Source organism: Mustela lutreola, chromosome 1 (assembly GCF_030435805.1).
Source record: "Mustela lutreola isolate mMusLut2 chromosome 1, mMusLut2.pri, whole genome shotgun sequence".
In the NCBI taxonomy this organism is placed as follows: domain Eukaryota; kingdom Metazoa; phylum Chordata; class Mammalia; order Carnivora; family Mustelidae; genus Mustela; species Mustela lutreola.
The window spans coordinates 207,708-228,713 of record NC_081290.1 but is presented as its reverse complement, the minus strand read 5'-3'; the positions used below and the strand labels follow the sequence as shown (position 1 = coordinate 228,713).

At 40.2% G+C, this 21,006-nt stretch overlaps 1 protein-coding gene across 16 annotated transcripts in view; it reads right to left on the bottom strand.

Annotated features, from left to right (window-relative positions):
• Window positions 1–5,995: 5,995 nt before the first annotated feature.
• HELQ (helicase, POLQ like) overlaps window positions 5,996–21,006 on the bottom strand; it is a 46,379-nt gene continuing 31,368 nt past the window's right edge. For 11 of the 16 annotated variants that reach the window (XM_059144360.1, XM_059144558.1, XM_059144429.1 and 8 more), the window contains 5 exons: window positions 20,663–20,761; window positions 16,754–16,927; window positions 13,840–13,953; window positions 12,859–12,993; window positions 5,996–6,748 (listed from right to left, as the gene is read on the bottom strand). In XM_059144360.1, the coding sequence (XP_059000343.1) occupies window positions 6,641–6,748; window positions 12,859–12,993; window positions 13,840–13,953; window positions 16,754–16,927; window positions 20,663–20,761 (630 nt within the window). In that variant the 3' untranslated portion in view covers window positions 5,996–6,640. Of the gene's footprint in view, window positions 6,749–12,858; window positions 12,994–13,839; window positions 13,954–16,681; window positions 16,928–19,530; window positions 19,781–20,389; window positions 20,552–20,662; window positions 20,762–21,006 lie in introns of those variants that run through there. The other 5 variants (XM_059144706.1, XM_059144499.1, XR_009347134.1 and 2 more) reach the window with 5 other exon arrangements.

The following is a 21,006-nucleotide window of genomic DNA, read 5'->3' as shown; positions in this document are numbered from 1 at the left end:
CCTCTTGTTCTTCTCCTAGTTAGGGAGGCATCACAGCATTCTTACCTTTTCTCTGTGGGGATGTGGACTCATGTTCTCTGTGCTTCTCTCAAGGACTTTTAGCTTCTGCAAGAACACATGTTCCTCCAGCCCAACATCTTGGCACAGGTGAGTCTTTCTGGGAGCAGGGTGATTAGTGATGGTGGCATCTGGCATAACTCTAGGAAGCTGGGGCACAGGGGAAGTCAGCTGTTACCGACAGCTGTGAGAGGCTCGTTTTTCTGCATTTTAGTTTCCCCAGCAGAGTGGCACAGACACCTTCATAAACATTTAATTTTGATTTAGTATGTCTGTGCTGGCTGGAAAGAATAAAGTAGCCTGTTGCCTATAAAAGTTCAAGTCCCTTTGAGGTTATTCTGAACTGCATCTGGTCGGGCCCAAGCGAGGGGTAGAGGAAGCTGTTCAAGGTCATTTTACCTTCTTCCTGCTACAGGAGTCTTGAAAGATGAACTGTAAAGCTATGTGAAGAGTTGGGATTACTTACACAAACCCCTCTTCCTACACCCTTGTGATCATGCTGAGAATAAGAACCAAGAACTAAGGTTGTGTAATACAGATAGAAGGAAAACAGATATCAGTCCTGGTAATGGAGTTTTTTAAGTCCACAACGTGATGTGTTTTGAACAAAACTAAAGAGTGAAGAAGGTCCTTTCTTTGACTAAATTTTTTTTTTTTAAACCACACTTTAGATAGTCTCCTCAGCGCATTCTTTTGGACCAGGCCTCATCTTGGAACTATAAAATCTGCAGACTCTCAGCATGAATGATTTCATCCATTCTGTAGCCCCAGAAGGCCTTGCTAAAAGACCTGAGCAAACACTAACATGATTTCTAATTGCTCAAGGTTGCACCCCTAGGATGGCCCCAAATCTCTCTAAAGTATCTGTCTGAGAAAGTTGCCCATGGAAGTACTATTTGTTCCAGCTAAAACCTGGATAATAATGAGGCCCCAGAAATGGCTCACCCAAAGCCTTCCACAGCTACTTCAGGAACATTGCAGTTGTCCGTCTCATCACCCCAGATTTTTGTTTTTTTTTTTATTCAGTCGAGTTTACATATACGGTATTATTAGTTTCAGGGGTAGATTTAGTGAGCCATTGGTTGCGTACAACACCCAGTGCCCATTGCATCACGTGCCCTCCTGACTCCCCAGTTATCCCTTCCCCCCAACCACCTCCCTCTAACACCCCTCAGTTTGTTTCCTAGAGTTAAGAGTCTCTTACAGTGTGCCTCCCTCTCTGTTTTCATCTTATTTTATTTTTCCTTCCTTTCCCCTGTGTCATCTGTTTTGTTTCTTAAATTCCACGTAAGAGTGAAATCATATGGTATTTGTCTTTCTCTGACTGACTCGTTTTGCTTAGCATAATACTGCCTCAAAATCAAGAATAGGTCAACACCTCAATATATAATAGTGAACTCACAAGTTTCAAAGATAAAGAGAAAATCCTGAAAGCACCTCAGGACAAGAGGTCCTTAACCTACAAGGTTAGACACAAAAGTCCTGCAGCAGACCTGTCCACAGGGGCCTGGCAGGCCAGAAAGGACTGGCATGATATAGTCAACATGTTATGGGAAAAATATGCAGCCTTCTACTACCCAGCACTGCCTTCTCAAGAACCTGGAGCCCCTTGTTGAAATGAAGATGTGCAGGGCACCTCCGGCTCCCGGACCTAGGCAATGGGCAGCTTGCTCTAACTCGCACCACTACCTCCTGTCGCAAAGATACTAGAAGTCTGCTTCTCCTCCAGATAAGCACCGATGATTAAACCCAGTCTGCTGGGACTCCCACTTGTTCCCCTCCTTACTCCTTCATTCTGGCTTTAAAACACCCACCCCTCTGCATGGATAGAAGTTGAGCTCTGTTCACACTGGACCGTCTTCCCCACTGCAGTAGTTCTTACTGAATAAAGTCTATCCTTGCCCCTTTAACCAGTGTCTGGATTAGTTTAGTTTAGACAGATCACCATGTTCACAGGGCTGAGGTTATGAACTTGATCTCCACATGGCTCTGTCCGTATGGCTACAATGTGCACACCTCAGGCAGGTGTCATCAGTGCCTCTCAATGATCACGAGGGAAACCAGATTAGAAAGTAGAGGGTAGTCACCATTTGCTGCTTTGTTTGTTTGTTGCTGCTGTTTTGGGTTCTCATTACTGTTTTAAGAGCTCAAATGTCCAGATGGTGTGGGATATAGTCTTCACTTTGTTAACTTCAACTAGAAGACTATCTTCATGTCTGCCCTTCCCAGATGTCCTTCTCCCTTTCTATTTCAGACATTCCCAATTCCTCTGCCCTGTTAGCAGCTAGTTCATGCAGACCTCTTCTACCAGGTCTTTCTCAAAACTCCACCTGCCACTTCTCTCTTTCTAGTGTCGATAAGCCCTTTTGTACCATTTCATCTGTTTCATCAGTGGCTCACGTTCATGTTAACTAGGCAGGAAACAAGAACCAAATATCCCAAATTTGTTTTCCATCAGTATCAAGCATCAGGCTAAATATATCCAAAACCTTCAGTAAAATGCATTTAGCTATTTTCATGGAGCTTTCAAACAGCTTTGGGAAATTTCAACAAAATGATGTTGAATTCCCTCACCATTTCTAGGATGGGCAATGGGATGTTATCATGATTCTCTAAGTGCTTACACATTTATTCAGAATCAAAGCGGTGTTCCTGCACTTTATACAGAGGAGTCAGGTTACTTCCTGTGCGTCTTCTCTAATTTTGTGTGTGATCAGACAATATTATATTTTATCCAAGGAAAAAAATCATTTAGCATACAGCATTTTAACAACTAGTTCTTTATCCCTTGTTGTTGGCCCACATTTTCATAGTTTTACACAGACCTCTTCATTATTGTAACACACTCTATGCCCATTTAAGAGAGAAAAAAAAAAGGTGTGGGAAAATTAAATAGACTAGATGGCTTGTAAAACTCCTCAGAGTTAGGGATTCAAACTTCTAGTGTCTGTGGTAATTGGATTTTTTTGTTGTTGTTGTTCTTTTGTTTTAATCAACCAGAGGTAGGACTTCTATGTTTTACTTAAGCTGTTGTTAACAGGATAAGTAAAAAAAAAAAAAAAAACAAACCAAAAACTTTTCACTGGAGAAAAGTGCAGTTAATAAAAATGGTAGGCAGGGCACGTGGTTGGTTGAGCATGCGACTCTTGGTTCTTTCCGGCTCTGGTCATGGTCTCAGGGTTGTGGGATAGATCCCTGGGTCAGGGTCTGTGCTCGGCATGGAGTTTGCTTGGGACTCTCTCCCTCTCCCTCTGGCCCTCACCACCACTCTCCCTGTCTCTAAAATAAAAAAATCTTTCAAGAAGTGGCAGGCATTTGTTGCAGTTAATTTCTACAATTTTCAGGAATATAAAACCGTCCTTTCAATGGGCAAAATACATTTAACTTAGAATGTTCATATGTTGTGATCCGCCAGGGGCCCTCTAGAATGGGGTTTTCTAATTGTGTCCTATGCTATTTTCAGATATATTAGTTCCCTGTGGCAGCTATAACAAATCACCAACAAATCACTGGCTTAAAACAACACAATTCTACTATTTTACAATTCTAAAGGTCAGAAGTCTCAAGAGGGTCTCAGGAGGCTAATGGGTATCAGCAGAGCTGAGATCTTTCCTGAGGCTGTAGGAGACAATCTGTTCTCTGCTTTTTCCAGCTTGTAGAGGCTGCCTGCATTCCTTGGCTTGAGGCCCCCGTCCACCCTCAAAGCCAGTAATGGTTCCTTGGGTCTCTTACATCACATCATCTGACTCTGTTTCTCCTGAACTTCTTTCCTTTATAAGGACTTTTGTAATTAGGTGGGGCCTCTAGATAATTCAGGATAACCTCTCCATCCCCAGTTAAGTCTGCCATCTCAATCAACTCCTTCCCAAACATGTGCAGGGAAGGTCATAATGTAAACAAACACAATAATGATAAAAAAAAAACAAACAAACAGTTACCAGCATGATGCAGGCTCTGTTACTTAGTGGGGTGACCCAGGGCAAGGCACACTTGGTTTGTAACATTTAGAGTAAAAAAATAACATATACCTCAGAGGAATTATCTAGATAATACATGGGCAAATGTTTAGTAGTCCTGGCATGTGACAAAACCCTCAATAAATGATAGTTTCTTGTCATCCTTATTACTGTTAAGAGTTACAAAAGAAAATATATACTTATCAATGTAATTATGATGAGAAATTGTCCAAGAAAACCAAGTATGGCAATGCTTACATTTCCTTGGTGTTTCCCTTGTCATGATGGGATGCAGAGCTCTTTCTGCTTGGGTCTTGAAGCTGTTTAGTGCAGAGTTGCCTGAGGGGAGGTGGCAAGTCCCCCATGGTGCTGAGTCTCTGGTCCTCCTCATTCTCAGGCCAGTTCTATCCCTGCTGTGGCTTAAGAATGTGGTCACTAAACATTGCTTTTCGTGGAAACTAGATATATGTGGATTTCTGTCACATGTACTGGAAAAACATTTCTTATATATTAAGTTCTTAAGGGTATTTGAGTCTATTTTTATTCTCACCCTGTTCCCATTGACCTTTTCCCTTCTTCAGTAGAGCTGGAACGTTCATACTTCTTTACATTTTAAAATCTGGGGCTAACCTACTGCGTCATTACACTTCACATAGCCTTTTAGTGGAACTGACCTAGAGAAACCTTGATTGAGGGCAGGGGGAGATCGTCCTGGACTGCTGATGGAGCGATTTTGGTTTCTGTAAAGGTAGCTCCCTCTGCCCCCAATCTTGCCATCTCTAATCTTAAATTAAGTTGGTCAACTATACTTCAATTAAAAACAAATAAATAGAAATAAATCAAGGTAAAAAAAAAAAAAAAAAAAAAAAGAAATAAATCAAGGTTACTACTCAGTTTCTTATAAATAGGCTAGCAAAAATTAGCAGTCATCTTTAGGCTTGCTTACTTGGGCGGCCTCATGAAAATGGGGTTTCTAGATTTAAAAAAACGAAGACTGAACTATGAGCCACTGTGAGCACACCTCAGTGGCTGGGCCCGAGCAGCCAGCAGGCTAGCCATGGCTCTTTCACAACTTTTTTAGCTGTAACAAGTGGAATATGTGCAGGGAAACCCAAGGTCTTACTGAGACATTGGATGCCATGCTCTGACTCGTACAAAGGGCGGAGTGTCAATGAATAAGATGTGGCGCTAGGGCTAGGATCAAGGGACACTGAGGAGAGGATAAAATGGGCGGGTTCTACTAAGACTGGATGAACCTTAACTGCACACACTTTAGTTGGGAGAGCCTTGGTCTGAATTCCTACTGAGCAACTAACTTGTACGTAACTTTGGGAAAGTTATTTTAATTTCTCTGTGTTTCAGTTTACTCATCTGTAAAATGGAAGTAATAATATTATGGGCCTTACATGTCGTCACAAGGATTAAATCAGACACATGAAAGACTTACAACAGTCCCTGGCACATAGAAATTACCAGGGAAATGACGGTTATGATAGTCTCGTTTAAAATGTTAAGGCACAAAGAACTGAGACTGTGGATCTCTTTCCATGTTTCTAGGGGGTGTCTCAGATAGGTGAGTAAATCTTTAAGCCAGTCCAGCCCTCAAAAACACTGCTAGTTATTACTTTTCCTATAATTGACATTTGAGCTATAATCTAAAAAGGGAAGGGGAGAGGCAATATTTAAGTTGTGTTTAAAGAGAATCTTCACATTGCTGATTTGGGCACTTCTTTGCACAGGTCCCTACTTTGTGTGATAGACAGGGCTAAGTGTCGCGTGGCACCCAAAGATGACAAAAAAGGTCTCCGCCCTCCAGGGGATTTCAAACTAGTGCTATGAAGAAAGACATGGGCCTAATGAAGGGCCCAGAATACTCACAGGAGGGAAGAGCCCACGTATGGGGTGGGGAAGAGCACACACTTGGACAGTTTCATAGAGGAGACCGTACTTTAGAGTTTGTAGCTGACACCGGAAGCACATGGTACATTTTTAAAATAGGATTTTTTTATTTATTTACTTGAGAGAGAGAGTGTGTGTGTACAAGTAGGGGAAAGGGCAGAGGGAGAAGAGAGAATCTCAAGCAGATTCCACACTGAATATGGAGGCTGATGTGGGGCTTAGGCTTATGACCTGAGCCAAGACCAAAACCACTGGATGACCAATCAGCTAGACCACCCATGCGCACCCACACAGTACATCTTAAAGATAACTTTTCATGCACTAGGGGTAGCAAAAAAAAAACCCCAAACAAAAAAACAATTAGGAAATGAAGGGTCTGGAAATCCCTTCTGGGGGTATTTCTGGGATTTCAATTTCAATTTCGTCTAGTTTGATGAAAAAATGTGTAAGAGAATAATACAAGGTCTGGCTGCAAATGAGGCTGGAGATAAGTGGAAGTAGTTGGATTTCATTGTGGTGCTAGACACTAGACATGAGAGCAGAGAAATCATGTCCAAGTGTCAAAGAAGATGGATTATTAATGGGAAGGTGAAGAGTATATTCAAACATCATCCACAGTTCTTCATGTATAATTAAGATGTATTTTTTTCATTGATAAATTATAAGGAATCTTCAGTAAAAATATGCACAATAAATCATTACTATTTGAAAATGCTCATCAGACAGCTTCATGCCTTTTCAGTGGAAGAGGCCTCAACACTGGGGAAATCAGAAGGCGGCCTCAATAACTCTTCCACTTCCTCTTGTAAAGCCTCTGCTTTCTCGTGCAACAGCATCTACAATAAAAACATCAAGACATGAGGCCAGAATATGCATTGTCAGGAGCCGCAGCCATCTTTACCACCGTCTGTCAGATACTTGAACCCTTACACATCAGTGATCCAGACACTGAGACCAATAATGAGAATGAAAAATAGCCACTTAAGCATAAGTGATTATAGTAAATGAAACTGAAGCATCTACCTAAAGCCATTTTAACTGATCAGGGCACTTGGTATACCAAAAATAAAGGAGCTTTATTACTCTCAAAGATCTGTTTTATTGAAGACTCAGCTACTTAAAAATTAATTTACAATCTGTAAAATTTAAGGCAGTTTTGCAAAAATTTAATTAGCTCTTGAAAATGTTATCCTTTATATATGCTTTTTATTATTCCTCAAAGTTTAGTATGCTATCTTTTAAAAATCTCTATCAGTGTTTCAAAGAAAAATTTTGTTCAAGCTCCTAAAATTAACATGGCTAATTTCAAAAGAAACATAATGAGTCAAGAAAGTATTTCTGAATGTGGCACATGGTAGATGTCAATGAATATTTGTTGAGTAATGGTCTTCCCTTTCTTTTAAAAACCGGAAAAAGGGGTGCCTGACTGGCTTTAGTCTCTCGGTCTTGGGGTTGTGAGTTCGATCCCCACAGTGGGTGTAGGGATCATTAAAAAAATAAACTTTAAAAACAAAAAAACAGACATACAGTTTTGGTGTTTGCTGCAGCTAGGTGCTGGGTATACTGGGGGGCAGAATTTGCATTACTTCTGTTACAGAAGTTTTATAACAAAAAGTTCAGCAAAATCACATGGAGGAAAAAAAAATCATAGGACACAAAATGAAAGTGGAAAACACACTCTACTCATTTGACATAAAGCATAGCATTGCATAGCATTATAGACAGAAGAGATTAAAAGGCAATGAGGCAAGCTTTCCAGTAGCCAAGGTAATGGTGACCATGTAAACTCATCTCCCAATGCACCCTTTAAAAACTATACAGCTCAGGAAGAGCGACAAGTACACTGCACAGAAGCCATGTGTCAGCACTGCTAGACTACAGAGAACACCATCATCTTTGTATTATGGTAAAAATACCTGCCAAATTGCAGCAGGACCTTTTCTCAAGCTTCTAGTCCAAGGGATTGCAGAGATGGTGAGATTGAGAAAAAAAAATACATGGGAAGGAGAAGAGGGGAACAGAAGGTTTTAGATTCAATATAATCACCTCCAGAGAGAGAAAGGCTACCCCAAGTATGAAAACACTGAGAAAAGACTTGATAGATTGAAGCACTGCCTACAAGAAGGGACTGAAAGCTCATGCGACTCTGGAAGGCAGTCTTGGAAAGGCAACCCCTCGGGGGAGAAGATGAGTAAAACAGGAGAGGAGCCCTTTAAGCTGCGCGGCGCGGCGGTGGGGGGCATAACAGGGTGAAGTTTAGGACGCAGCAGGACAAAAGGAATTAAAAAAAATCAAAGAACTTTTCTTTGCACTCCCCGCCCACCCCAAGCTGTCCATGAAACTATCCTTTGCTACACGGACAGAAAAGACTTTTAAACCAGAATTCTCATCAGCCACTCCAGACGGCCGACTCTGTCTGAGAAGTGCAGGGCACACCAGTTCTTATTACACTGAATTACCGTATAAAATAAAACAGAAAATGAGAATCAAAGCTCTTCAGCTCATGAACATTTATTCTCCTGAAAGCAAACTATGAAGCAGAAGAACTGTAATGCAACATTCCAAACTGAATTAAATATTATTAAATAAACTATTTAATATAAAATATAATTAAATATTATTAAATAAATAAATATCATTTGGAGATATGGGGGGGAAACACATCTAAATAAGTCCCAAAGTAGGAAGAGATGGACCCAGAACAGGAAGAGTAAGCTCAGGTAAGAAGTGGAAGAAACAGGCAAAATCATATTAGAAATAAAAACCAACAAAGTGATCAAAGAAGAGTAGATTGTAATAAAACTTAATTAGGATCATGAGAGAAGGAACAGGAGTGGGACAAGAAAACAAGATGATGAAAATGAGATAAAGAGAAAAGTAAAGTGGCGCCGGAATGCAGAGTTGGTTAAGCATCTGGTTCAGGTCATAATTTCAGGAACCTGAGATAGAGCCCTGCCTTGGGCTTTATGCTGAGCGCAGAGTCTGCTTAAAGTTTCTCTTTCCCTCTCCCTCTTAACCCCCAGCCCTACTCTCTCAAATAAATAAATAAATAAATAAATAAATAAATAAATCTTTCAAAAAAAGGTAAAAGGGTCAGAGAGATTGAAATGGAAGATGGGCAAAGAAGATCCAACATACATATCACTAGCGCTGCTAAGAAAGAAAAATGAAACAGTGGATCATACTGAACTAATAGTTAAAACTACAATCTGGGGCGCCTGGGTGGCTTGGTCAGTTGAGCACCTGACTCTTGGCTTCCGCTCAGATAGGGATCTCATGGGTCAAGGGATCGAGCCCCTGGTTGGGTTCGTTCTATGCTCAGTGGAGAGTCTGCTTGAGATTCTCTCCTGCTGCACCCCCCGAATCACACGTGTATGTGAGTGTGTTATGCTCTCTTTCTCTCTCTCTCAAATAAATCAATTAATTACAAAAATAAAACTACAGTCCAAGGAAACTTCCAGAAATAAAATAAAGATATCCTAGTAAAACTACTTCAATTTAAAATACAGAACATATATTCATGTTTTACATACTAAAAATTCACAAGGATGGGGGGGAACTAAAATGGGATACAAACAGAATCTAACTGCTCTTCCAATGAATTACATAACCACAGTGAAGCAGATTTTTAAAAAAAAAAGTGACATTTGAATACATTATTTCAGTTATATATTCTCAGACTAAAGACAAAAAGAGCATATACAATACTGAACTCATTAGTTTTTTTTGCAATAGTATGGTTTAACAATTCTGAAAATTATTTTCAGTGCATTCTAGGATTGAGCAAAACAGAAAATATGCTGATGAAGACAGGAACTGGGTGTCTCACTGTTGGAGAAAGGAAGTAAAAATAAGAGAAAGGGTAGAACTACAATGAGTCCTGTAGTGTGGGATCAGTGTGGATTAAAGGTGACTGGAAATTCTTTGATGTTTACACTGGAAGGTGGGATTTGATTCTTCTCTTGAACCTGGATTGACTTGTAACCAATGGAGTGTAGTGGAAATGATGCTGTGTGATTTTCAAGGGTGGTCACAAGAAACTGCAGCTTCTGCATTAGTTTCTTGGACTGAGACCATTCCAAGATCTCCTGAATGTTCCCGCTCATATCCCAGGCCCATGCTATAAGAAACCCAAGCTAGGGTGGCTGGCTGCTCAGTGGGTAGAACCTGCAACTCTTGATCTTGGGGTCATGAGCTCCAGGCCACACTGAGCAGAGCTTACATACGGAAAAAAAAAAAAAAAAGAAGAAAGAAAAGAAACCTAAGCTACAGATAAATAAGAAACACACAATATTTTAAAAGAAATTATACCAGATTGAATAAAAAGTGGCAGAGAACCTTTGAGCCCTTGGACTTCTATGGACAGGGAAAAGACTGAGAAAGCTCCCCAGCTGCAAACACGGGCCATTCCTTATGGGAAAGAAAGAATGATTCCGATGAGCGATTCAAGCCAGGAAGCATCATTCCCAGGGAGAAAGAAGTCCTAACCAAGCAACTAGCCACAGGTGCCCAGCTGGATACCAGAACTGCTTCTAGGTGGGGCACACGTCCCCTCCTTTGAATGGCAGTACCCTGTGCTTCTGTCTCTGTTCACCATTGTATGTGTGTCTCTTTAGTTCACAGCTCCTCACAGTGAGAGGAGCATATCTGTAAAATTGTGCTCAAGAAGCATCACCTGCAGCTAGACTTGATTTAGAAGAAACACCGGACCTTGAGCCCGAGTCTAATGCCACAAAGGGATAAATCTTTTAAGGATGAGTATATTTTGCATGTGGGAGGAATGTAAATAATCTGTGACCAGAGAGCAGACATTACAGATGACTACAAATTATTTGGCCCAGCCCTCATGTGGAGCCGGGGTCTAATTCCTCTTCTTTTGGATCTGGGCTGATCTTAATGGTCTTCTAGTAACCAACAGGACACAGCAGAAGTGATACTACTTAACTTCTGAGGTTAGTTCAGAAGATTTCCTGCCTTTTCTGTCTTGATCTCTCAAAATGCCCACTCTCTGGGCATTTCCTTGAAACTGAGCTGCCAAGCCATAAGAAACCCTAGCCCCATGGAAAGGCCCTTTGTAGCTGCTCCAGTTGAAAGCCCCAAATAACAGCCATTTTCAACCACCAGCCATGTGAGTGAACCATCTTGGATATCCAGTTCAGTCCAATTCAGATGACTATAGGCCCAGTCAAAATCGGACTGTAACTGCATGAAACTCCAAGTAAGACTCATGCAGCTAAACCTTTCCAGAATTCCTAATCCACAAAACACAAGCACAATAAAATAGCTGTTTTAAGCTGCTAAACTGTGGTATAAAACTTTGTTATGCAGCAGTATGTACCTGGAAAAATTAGAATTGGAGTTACTGAACGAATTCATGGCCTTTAACAATTCACGTGTAAGTAGAGAAAAATATACATTTCTCCATAGATGGGCTCTCTCTACTAAAAGAACCTAGAAACAATGATCTCTCTCTCTGCTTATGAGCATACTTAGCCGCTGGAACTTGGGTTTCTAAAATACCAATCTTCACCAGAAAGAACTACAGCTCGTTGGAAAAATGGCTGATTCCATGACTAAAGCAAGCTGAACCTTGACCATCTTGTGCGAGAGCACTAGTTACCAATTTTACCGTCTCTCAGCTCCAAATCCATCCCCCGTTGTCTTGTAGAGAAAGACACTAGAGGTGGATCCTGTAAACCCGGCTCCTTTGCCAGCTGGGACAACGTTCAGCTTCGTCAGTAGAGGGCACTGGAGGGACTGCCGGAGGATGGGGCTTCTCTTCCCGGGTTTGGTGTGTCTTTTCTTTTGGCTCCCGCAGTGCTAGTCTGGTACCTGGACACCCTATCTGCCATCCCAGAGCCACGGCCACACCCTCTCTCCAGTGAATCCCATCGGCAGCGGGTGGTGTGGGTTGGGGCGGAGGCTCTTCTTGTTACTCTGTCTCACGGCGGCTGAAGTTCTGTCTACCCCTTAGAAGTCAACTAATAGCCTTGTTACTAGTCACTAATCCTTTATGTTGAACTTTCCTCTTCAAATTACTGTGTGCTTTCTGTTCCTAATAATTAGACTCAAACAGATATACCCCAAAAGTAAGAAAGCCCAACTATGACGGGGACAGGTCCAAAAGACAAACTGGCCCATGTCTAGAAAATGACAACGAGGAGGACAGTAACTGCCTAAAGCTCCATTATTTAATATGAGAAAAGAGAAATGCTTAGACACAAAGAGAGCTGTTTTCAAATATGTAAAGAACAACCATAGGAACAAAGAAAACAGACTAATTCTGGGGGTAGAACTTACGGCGTAATGGTAGATATTGTAAGAAGGCAACAGTTAGCCTCACTATTGGGGTGCTTTTTGGAACACGGAGAGTGTCCAAAAGTAGAACTACCTAATTTTTGAGGTTGTCAGCTCCTTGTCAATGAAGGTGTGCATAGGTGGGAAGACCAGACAGGATACCGAGGAGGGGCCTTCTGTGGAAAGCGTGAGGAGCGGATTCTGGGAGTTCCAGCTTCTCTGTACCTCAGGGGACTTTTGAGCCTAATTCTTAGCAGGTGCTTTTTCTCTTTTATGAGCCTTGTGGCATAACAGATGCACTCTTTTATCCACATACTGTAAGTACATGCTTCTGTGTCTATAGTTAAATGTTTTTGCTTTTATGTCCAAAGTATAAGGAGATAACACTACAAAATATTATGAAGGGTAAAAACTGGTTGTTTGCTTAACTTTTTTTTTTTGTTTTTAAAGATTTTATTTATTTATTTGACAGACAGAGATCACAAATAAGCAGAGAGGCAGGCAGAGAGACAGAGAGAGAGAGGGAAGCAGGCTCCCAGCTGAGCAGAGAGCCCGATGTGGGGCTCGATCCCAGGACCCTGGGATCATGACCTGAGCCAAAGGCAGCGGCTTAACACACTGAGCCACCCAGGCGCCCCTGTTTCCTTACCTTTGCTGATGAAACAATTTGCTTGGCCTGGCGTCTTGATAAATGATCAACTGTCCTTATGAGCACTTCAGGATTTGCATTAGCTAAGTGAATCAGACTTTTATAGCCTGCGATGTATAACTGTTTTGCTCGACCCTAAAGGTATTACACAAATCAACAGGGTCAGAATTTGGGATTAGAAAAAAATAATCAAGTGTCTTATTGAAGGAAAAATTTCACATGCAAGAGATAGAAACAGACTACGGTAATAATAAATATGCAGAGATAACACATCTGAATCCAGAGAAATTTTAAAATATGTATTTGGGTAGTCCCAATCTGACTGCAAGACAGCTTTCTGTGCAGCTTAAGTTAGCCAATGTGTGTTGCAATCAGGAATGAGATGTTCTAGTGCAATATCCTTAAAATATTTTCACGATCTACTCAGGGGACTGCTGGGGTGCGTGCGTGTGCGTGCATCTGTGTGTGTGTGCCTGTCCCCAGGCAGAAGAACGCTTCTGACAGAAGGACTGAGAAACAGAATAAGCTGAAATCAACAGTTGGCTAAAAACAAAGAGTTGAGAAACCAGGTGAGGATACTTGGTTCTCACTCCCTTAGGAAATGGAAGTAAGCCTTGTTGCCCCCGAATCACCTTCCTGAGATAAGCACACCGACAGGAGGTAATGCTCCGCTGGAGTGGAGGAAGAGACACTAAGGACCATATACTCGGGGAGTCTCATTCTCATCCCTACTGTTGTGTTTTTCCACAAATGTGATTCTTCTCATCAGAACTGCTTCCAGATTGACAGGGGATTTCTGGGAGGCCATGACAACAATTTAATAAAGAAACAGACACACACACACACAAACCAACCTCTCATGATAAATGAGGAGTAAGACCGTTGTTTTTATTTACCTTGTGATAAGACTTCACAAAAGAGTCAAACCTGACTTTTCTTTAGTTGAAATCATCTCAGTTGGGAAACTGGGAAGCCACTAACCTCTAAAACACCAGTCACTTCCATGAGAGGAATTAGCTCTGCCTTGACACAGTAAGTCAACTTCTTGGTAAGTTCTACCAATAGGGCTCTATAAACCCAAAACTCCTCAAGTTCCTACAAAATACAAAGAAATACATAGGATTTAGATCTGGTAAGTCATTTTTATTTATTTATTTATTTATTTTTTAAAAAGATTTTATTTATTTATTTGACAGAGAGAAATCACAAGTAGTCGGAGAGGCAGGCAGTCGGAGAGAGAGAGGGAAGCAGGCTCCCCGCTGAGCAGAGCCTGATGCAGGACTCGATCCCAGGACCCTGAGATCATGACCTGAGCCGAAGGCAGCGGCTTAACCCACTGAGCCACCCAGGCGCCCCTGGTAAGTCATTTCTAAGCTTGGTTGGCATAGTAGGGGCCCAGAGAGGGTGTTCCTTCATTTAAGTTCTGAAACTTGGTAAAACCAGAGACGAGTAACAATTCCACACAAAATTATCATAAGGAAACATGGGCAGAGACTGAGGGATTTGATCAAGTGGTTCTGCGATGAGGAAGAAGATGGGAAGTTGGAAAACGAGCCACTGAGAAGAGCTCTGTTCATTTTTTATCAAAACGCCAGCAAGTGAACGTGCAATTTCTCTTTCCCAAGTAACTGAAAACAATCCCCACCTCTGGGAGTTCATCCCGAAGACGAAACATTACGTATGGAAGGATCCCAATGCAAGATGTAGCAATATTCAAAACAAAAAAATCCTGGAAGCAATATTTCAGACAGTAAAAATATTGGGAGACGTGGGTCAATCATGGTTAAAGGTGGTGGTAAATGGGCATTTACTGTATTATTTTGTCTTATTTAATGTCTGAAAATTTCTGTCGTAGTTGTTTTCTAAAGGTCACTTTCTAAGGGCTGGGTGTCCCCATGAGCACACGTGACACATGAAGTGCCATTAGCCGGCTACTTTGTGACCACCAGGAGAGCAGCCAATGCACTAGAGATGGCAGAGTGAAGAGAAGAAGACCTTGACCAGAATGACCAGTCCGCCAACCCTGAACTGCCTTGGCTCCAGCTGTCCGGTTACATGCGACGATCTTGGTTCGCTGTTGTTTAAACCTCTGTGGGGTTTTTCCCGTTACTCGTAGTTGAAGGCATTTTAACTAATACTACTGATGTACTATTTCATACCACTTATGTAGCTTTTTAAAAAGGAAAAATCAGGGGCACCTGGGTAGCCAGGGGGTTAAGCCTCTGCCTTCTGCTCAGGTCATGATCCCAGGGTCCTGGCATCAGGCTCTCTACTCAGCAGGGAGCCTGCTTCCCCCCCCTATCTCTGCCTGCTTGTGATCTCTGTCTCTGTCAAATAAAATCTTAAAAAAATAAAAATAAATAAATACATTTAAAAAAAAAAGGAAAAAACCCTTTAAAATACTGAAAATACACTCATGAGAGCACAGGCTGTCGGGCAGATTGTGTCTAAGATCAACCACTAACTTATAGTTGTTTTTCAGATTTGATAGTTTCTTTTACTTGAACAATTCTATAAGGCTGAAGTCCTTATAATCCTAAGTAAAACAAAGGGATAGAATTTTAGGGGAAGTACCTTTAAATATGAAGAAACACAAACACAGAAAACTTAAAAAAATAAAGGCTAGCTTCTTACTACCTATAAATTTTGTCTACTGCTTAGCTAGCACATGATTAGGGAATGTAAGCTAATATTTAAAACTTAGCATAAGTGGGAGACATTTAGAAATGCGAATTTGCTAAAATAATTATCATTCAACCCAAAGTCAAGTATTCTGGATTATTTACTCATTAATACATATGACAGAATTGACTGCCATATACGTACACAGAATATGGAAATTTAAGATGGGGAAAATGAAGATTTCAAATTTAAAAATAAGATTCATGAGAGAAAAATGTTTTTAAAAAACTGAGTATAGAAACAAAAATGGAAGGATTATTACACCATTCAATTAGAAGAAATTTAAATGTGGCCAAAAAAGGCTTATATTATCAATTCATCCCCAAAATTGTCCTAGTGGAAAGTCTGGTAAGCTTTGCTATGCTATTTAAAGAAACTCTGAAAGCTGGTATTAGTAAAGTCTTAAACAAATGCATCCCAAATGCAAATGGCCAAAATAAAGTTTTCTTCTTGAGTTAATTAAACTATACACTTGACATAGAAACCTAAAGCAGCTGCCAAACACTGGAAGCAAAAATGGCAAAATACTGTGGCGATCACGAGAGCATGGTCCCAGGAGTGACAGGTGCCTGCTGGATATTGGTGAGGCACTCGTCAAACACTTCCCATGGTTAGCACCAGGGGAGAGATACCCCCCCCCCCCCCCGAACCTGTATCGATGGAGAACTGTGGTTTTAAGATTGATTCCAAAGACTTGTCACTACTAGAGGTGGTTTTATGAGTAGGGATAACCAGGTGCTCGCTTTCTTTTTTTTTTTAAAGGTTTTGGGTTATTTTTGGATTTCATTTATTTATTTGAGAGAGAGAAGATGAGCACAAGCGGGTTGCGAGTGAGGCAGGAGAGAAGCAGACTTTCCACTGAGCAGGGAGCCAGATGCATGGCTTGATCCCAGGATTCTGGGATCACGACCTGAGCTGAAGGCAGACAGACACTTAACTGACTGAGCCACCCAGGGGCCCCATAACTAGGTGCTTTCTACTTGTTCGCTAAATATTTTAGGTGATTCTGCCAATTTTGTATCTTTACCGTAAGTTAGTATATAGGACTTTCATAAGCAGAAAGAAACAAGTATATTTTAAATATAGTTTGAGTGCTTAGTTATTACTAGAACAAGTCAACAGTGAGGAAATAATGACTAACCGGTTTACGAGTTTAGCAGCAGTCAAAACAGAAAGATGCATGAGGCATGTGTCATGTAGTCAGTGGAATTACCTCACAGAAATGCAGCACACAAGAGGAGAATGAGGCAGCTCCGGCAAGAAGACTTTGTATATAGCCTCGAGGCATATTAAATTTTTCAGACACACTCCAGATGTTGGTCTCTTTGAGCAGGGTATAAAGAACAAAAGACAGGTATAGTCTGTTGACAATGTCCTTGTCCACCTTCTAGAAAGACAAGCAAGTAAATTTATGTCCTGGACCTGCTAAGAATGTACATCATATTGAAATTGGACAACAGGCAATCTGAATGAAGTTCTACTACAGAAAAGCCAGAACAGAATGATTCCACAGAAAAAAACCTAAGTTTTTACCATAGGTACTTCAGACTAATTCAGATGATCATTTTTCCAATTATTAAAAAAAAGAAAATATGCCAAATTACTTCCAATTTAAACTTCTTCTACAGGGGAAGCTGTAGTGGGTTGAATCGTGTCTGCCCCCACAAAAAGATATGTTTACCTCCTAACCTGTGGTACCTGTGAATGTGACATTATTTTAGAAATAGGATCTTTGCAGGTGTAATTAATTAAAGATCTTGAGATGAAATCCCCCTGCGTGTGTACTGCCCACTTAGGGCTCTGTATCCAGTGGCCAGCGTCCTTCTAAGAGGAGAGGACACAGAGGGACACAAATAGGAAGCAAAGTGAAGATGGCAGTGTTCAGTGGCGACCCTGGAGGGATGCATTTACAAACCAAGGACACCAAAGATTGCCAGCAGCCACCAAAAGCTAGGAGAGAAGCAAGATGTTTTCTTCCTTAAAACCTCTAGAGGAAGCCATCTTGATTTCGGACTTTTGGCCTCCTGAACTGCAAAAGAGTAAATTTCTGCTGTTTTAAGATACTCGGTTTGGGCTAATTTGTTGTGGCAGCCCTAGGAAAAGAATATAGGAAGGGAAGGAGTTGGGAAGACCTTTACATTTACTGTGGTATTTACAGGTTGTATATATTTGTGAATGGAGTTAAAGAAATGCATTTATTTGGATAGGTATGTTAATAAGCTTATCCATATAGCTTATAGTAATAAGTTATAGTAATAGTTAATAAGTTATAATAATAGTTAATAAGCTTATCCATATAGCATATAGTAGACTAAGTAAATATTAGATTTTATGATTTCTACATGGTCATGATAAAAAAATTAATGTTTCTAAAATTAAAACACTGAGAGAGAAAAACCTACCTAGAGCTGACAATTTCCATGTACCTGCTTCTGCCTATAGTATCTAGTGACCAGTTCTTGTGTAGAGTATCTCATAACCAATATCAAGCTAACTTAGAAATTGCATAACTGATGCTTAAAACCAGAGGAAAGACAGGATGAACTGGAAGGGAAAAAAGTGGGTATAAAATATAAAATTGTATCCTCTATGGTGGTAAAGGAATGAGGTGAGAACTCACAGTGGCATATTGAAGACTGTCTGAATTACAGAGTCTACATGTCGATTCTTATAAAAAGCATCGAGCTGAAAACCACGATAGTTGAATTGCCAGTAGGGAGAAACTGCTTCTCAATTTCCCAATTTTGGTGCACCTTCATTTGAGTCAATGTCGATTTTGCTTAGAATGTATTTTCTAAGCCAAGAAAAATGATATAATTTTATTACAAGGTAGGATAAGATGCTTTATACCAATTTCAAGATCTTTCATAAGAAATATCTAAAGAAAAACGGGAGTGTCTTTTTCAATGTAGAGAAACAAATTTGATTTTAAGTAAATTTGTTCTCTAGAAATTAAATCAACTGAAAGTTTATTGACTATATTTCATTAACAAAAATAAATTCTCATATGATCTCTCTGATATGAGGATTTGAGAGGCAGGGCGGGGGTTATGGGGGGTAGGGAAGGAAAAAATGCAACAAGACGGGATCGGGAGGGAGACAAACCATAAGAGACTCTTCATCTCAGGAAACAAACTGAGGGTTGCTGGGGCTGGGATGGGGTGGCCGGCTGATGGACACGGGGAGGGTCTGTGCCATGGTGAGTGCTGTGAAGTGTGCAAGCCTGATGACTCACAGACCTGTACCCCTGGGGCTAGTAATACATTGTATGTTAATAAAATAAATAAATTTTGATCCAAGTTTAAGAAGATGCATTATTCTCAAAAGATTTTGTAAATGTTTATTATTTGTTAATTGAATTTCAAATTATTATTTTTTTTAAAAGGAGGACTCTTCTTCTTCTTCTTTTTTTTAAGATTTAATTTATTTATTTGACGGACAGAGATCACAAGGAGGCAGAGAGACAGGCAGAGAGAGAGGAGGAAGCAGGCTCCCTGCGGAGCAGAGAGCCTGATGTGGGGCTCGATCCCAGGACCCTGGGATCATGACCTGAGCTGAAGGCAGAGGCTTTAACCCACTGAGCCACCCAGGCACCCCTCAAATTATTTTGATTTTTTATTTTATATGTTAAAGTTGTATATAAAATGTTTGTTTTATGAAATATTTTTATTTAACATTTTGAATGTCTAAGCAGCATAGGCATTTCTGAGGTAAGAGACCCAATCAAAATATTGTGATAGCATGAACACTCAACAACTAAACATTCAATTCTAATGTGAGTAAATACCATCTTTCACTTTTCAAAATGAAATGAGTAATATTTATGTAATTAAAGATACAGGGGAAATGAGAAGATAATTAGGTTTCAATAAAGATTAGATTACCGATAAAATTAAAAATGAAAAAAAGTGTATTATAAGGCAGAAAATGAAATTAACTTTAGGATTTGAAGGCATGTTTGCCAAAAAATTATTTCCATTCATTTTTTTTTTAAAGATTTTATTTGCTTGAGAGAGAGCACAAGCTAGCTGGGGAGGTGGGGGTGGCGGCGATGGCAAAGCAGACTCCCCGCTGTGCAAGAAGCCCAACGTGGGGCTCAGGCTCAGGACCTTGAGATCATGACCTGAGCTGAAGGCAGACACTTAACCAAAAGGAGCCACCCAGGGGCCCCTATTTCCATTCTTCTTGACATTAGTGTATTAGACATTTGCTTTGTATTTGTTGACTAAACTTCAAAACACTGTAACATAAGAATATTACACAAAAAAGTATTAATTTATCAACTTCAACCTTCTACAGAATTTTATGTAGTTCAAGTACTAACTAGATTGGGAGTTCTTTACGAAAGAACAACAAACGACAACAAGAATGAAAACCTCAAACCCATCTTATCTCAGAATCTCTGACATCAAGCAGAATGCCTAACAGAGTGTCTAGGTGTGGGGGAGCACCTGGCTGGCTCAGTCAGAGGAACATGTGACACTTGATCTTGGGGTCATGAGTTCAAGCCCCACATGAGGTGTAGAGATTATGTAAAAAAAGAAAAAAAAATGTTCTAGGGGGGTGTCTGGGTGGCTCAGTCGGAAGGGCATGCGACTCTTGATCTTAAGTTCAAGCCCCATGCTGGGTGTGTAGATTACTTTAGAAAAAGTTTCTAGAAGATACATTTTTCTCCCTTGAACTGAAATTATTTCAGGATTATATATTTTATAAACATTATATAGATATATAAAAATATATAAACATTTATATACATTATATACATTTTATAAAACATTTTATAAAAACTTTATAATTTTTATAATATAAGCCATAAGTAGCCCAAGAAAAAGAGATCAAGAAGCTTTACCTTCTCCTACGATAAGAAGCTTATATGTGCTTGACAGTGTTTCAGAAATGCAAAGGTACACATAACAAAAAAACTCATCATACCATCTGAAAATACTGTTTTTAAAAAATTCCCAAATTTCTGGTCCTCACGTTTTAAATAGCAAAATGGGAATCGTATTAACTTAAAGAAAAAAATATGAAATGAAAAGATTGAATCAACAAAAGAGTTGATACAACAGCATTAATTTTGCTAAGTCAACTTACTTAGGAAGAGAAAAAAAGACTATGGTACCTTTTTTATAGCTTGACCTGATGCTTTCTTCCCAATAAAGTTTTCAGAGACTCCAAGAAGAGCAGCTACGTTTTGTTCTGCTGGACTGAGCTGGCTAAACTACGTTTAAAAAGAGTAAACATAGAAAAAAATCAAATTGTAACTTAAAAAAAAATATTTATTTATTTATTTGAGAGCGAGCAAGAAAGTGTGTTTGGGACAGCAGAGGGGAGGGAGAGAAAAATCTCAAGCAGACTCCCTGCGGAGCGTAAAGCCTGACACAGGGCTCGATCTCACAACCCTAAGGTCACCTCCTGAGCTGAAATCACGAGTGGGACGCTTAACTAACTGGACCACCCAGCCAC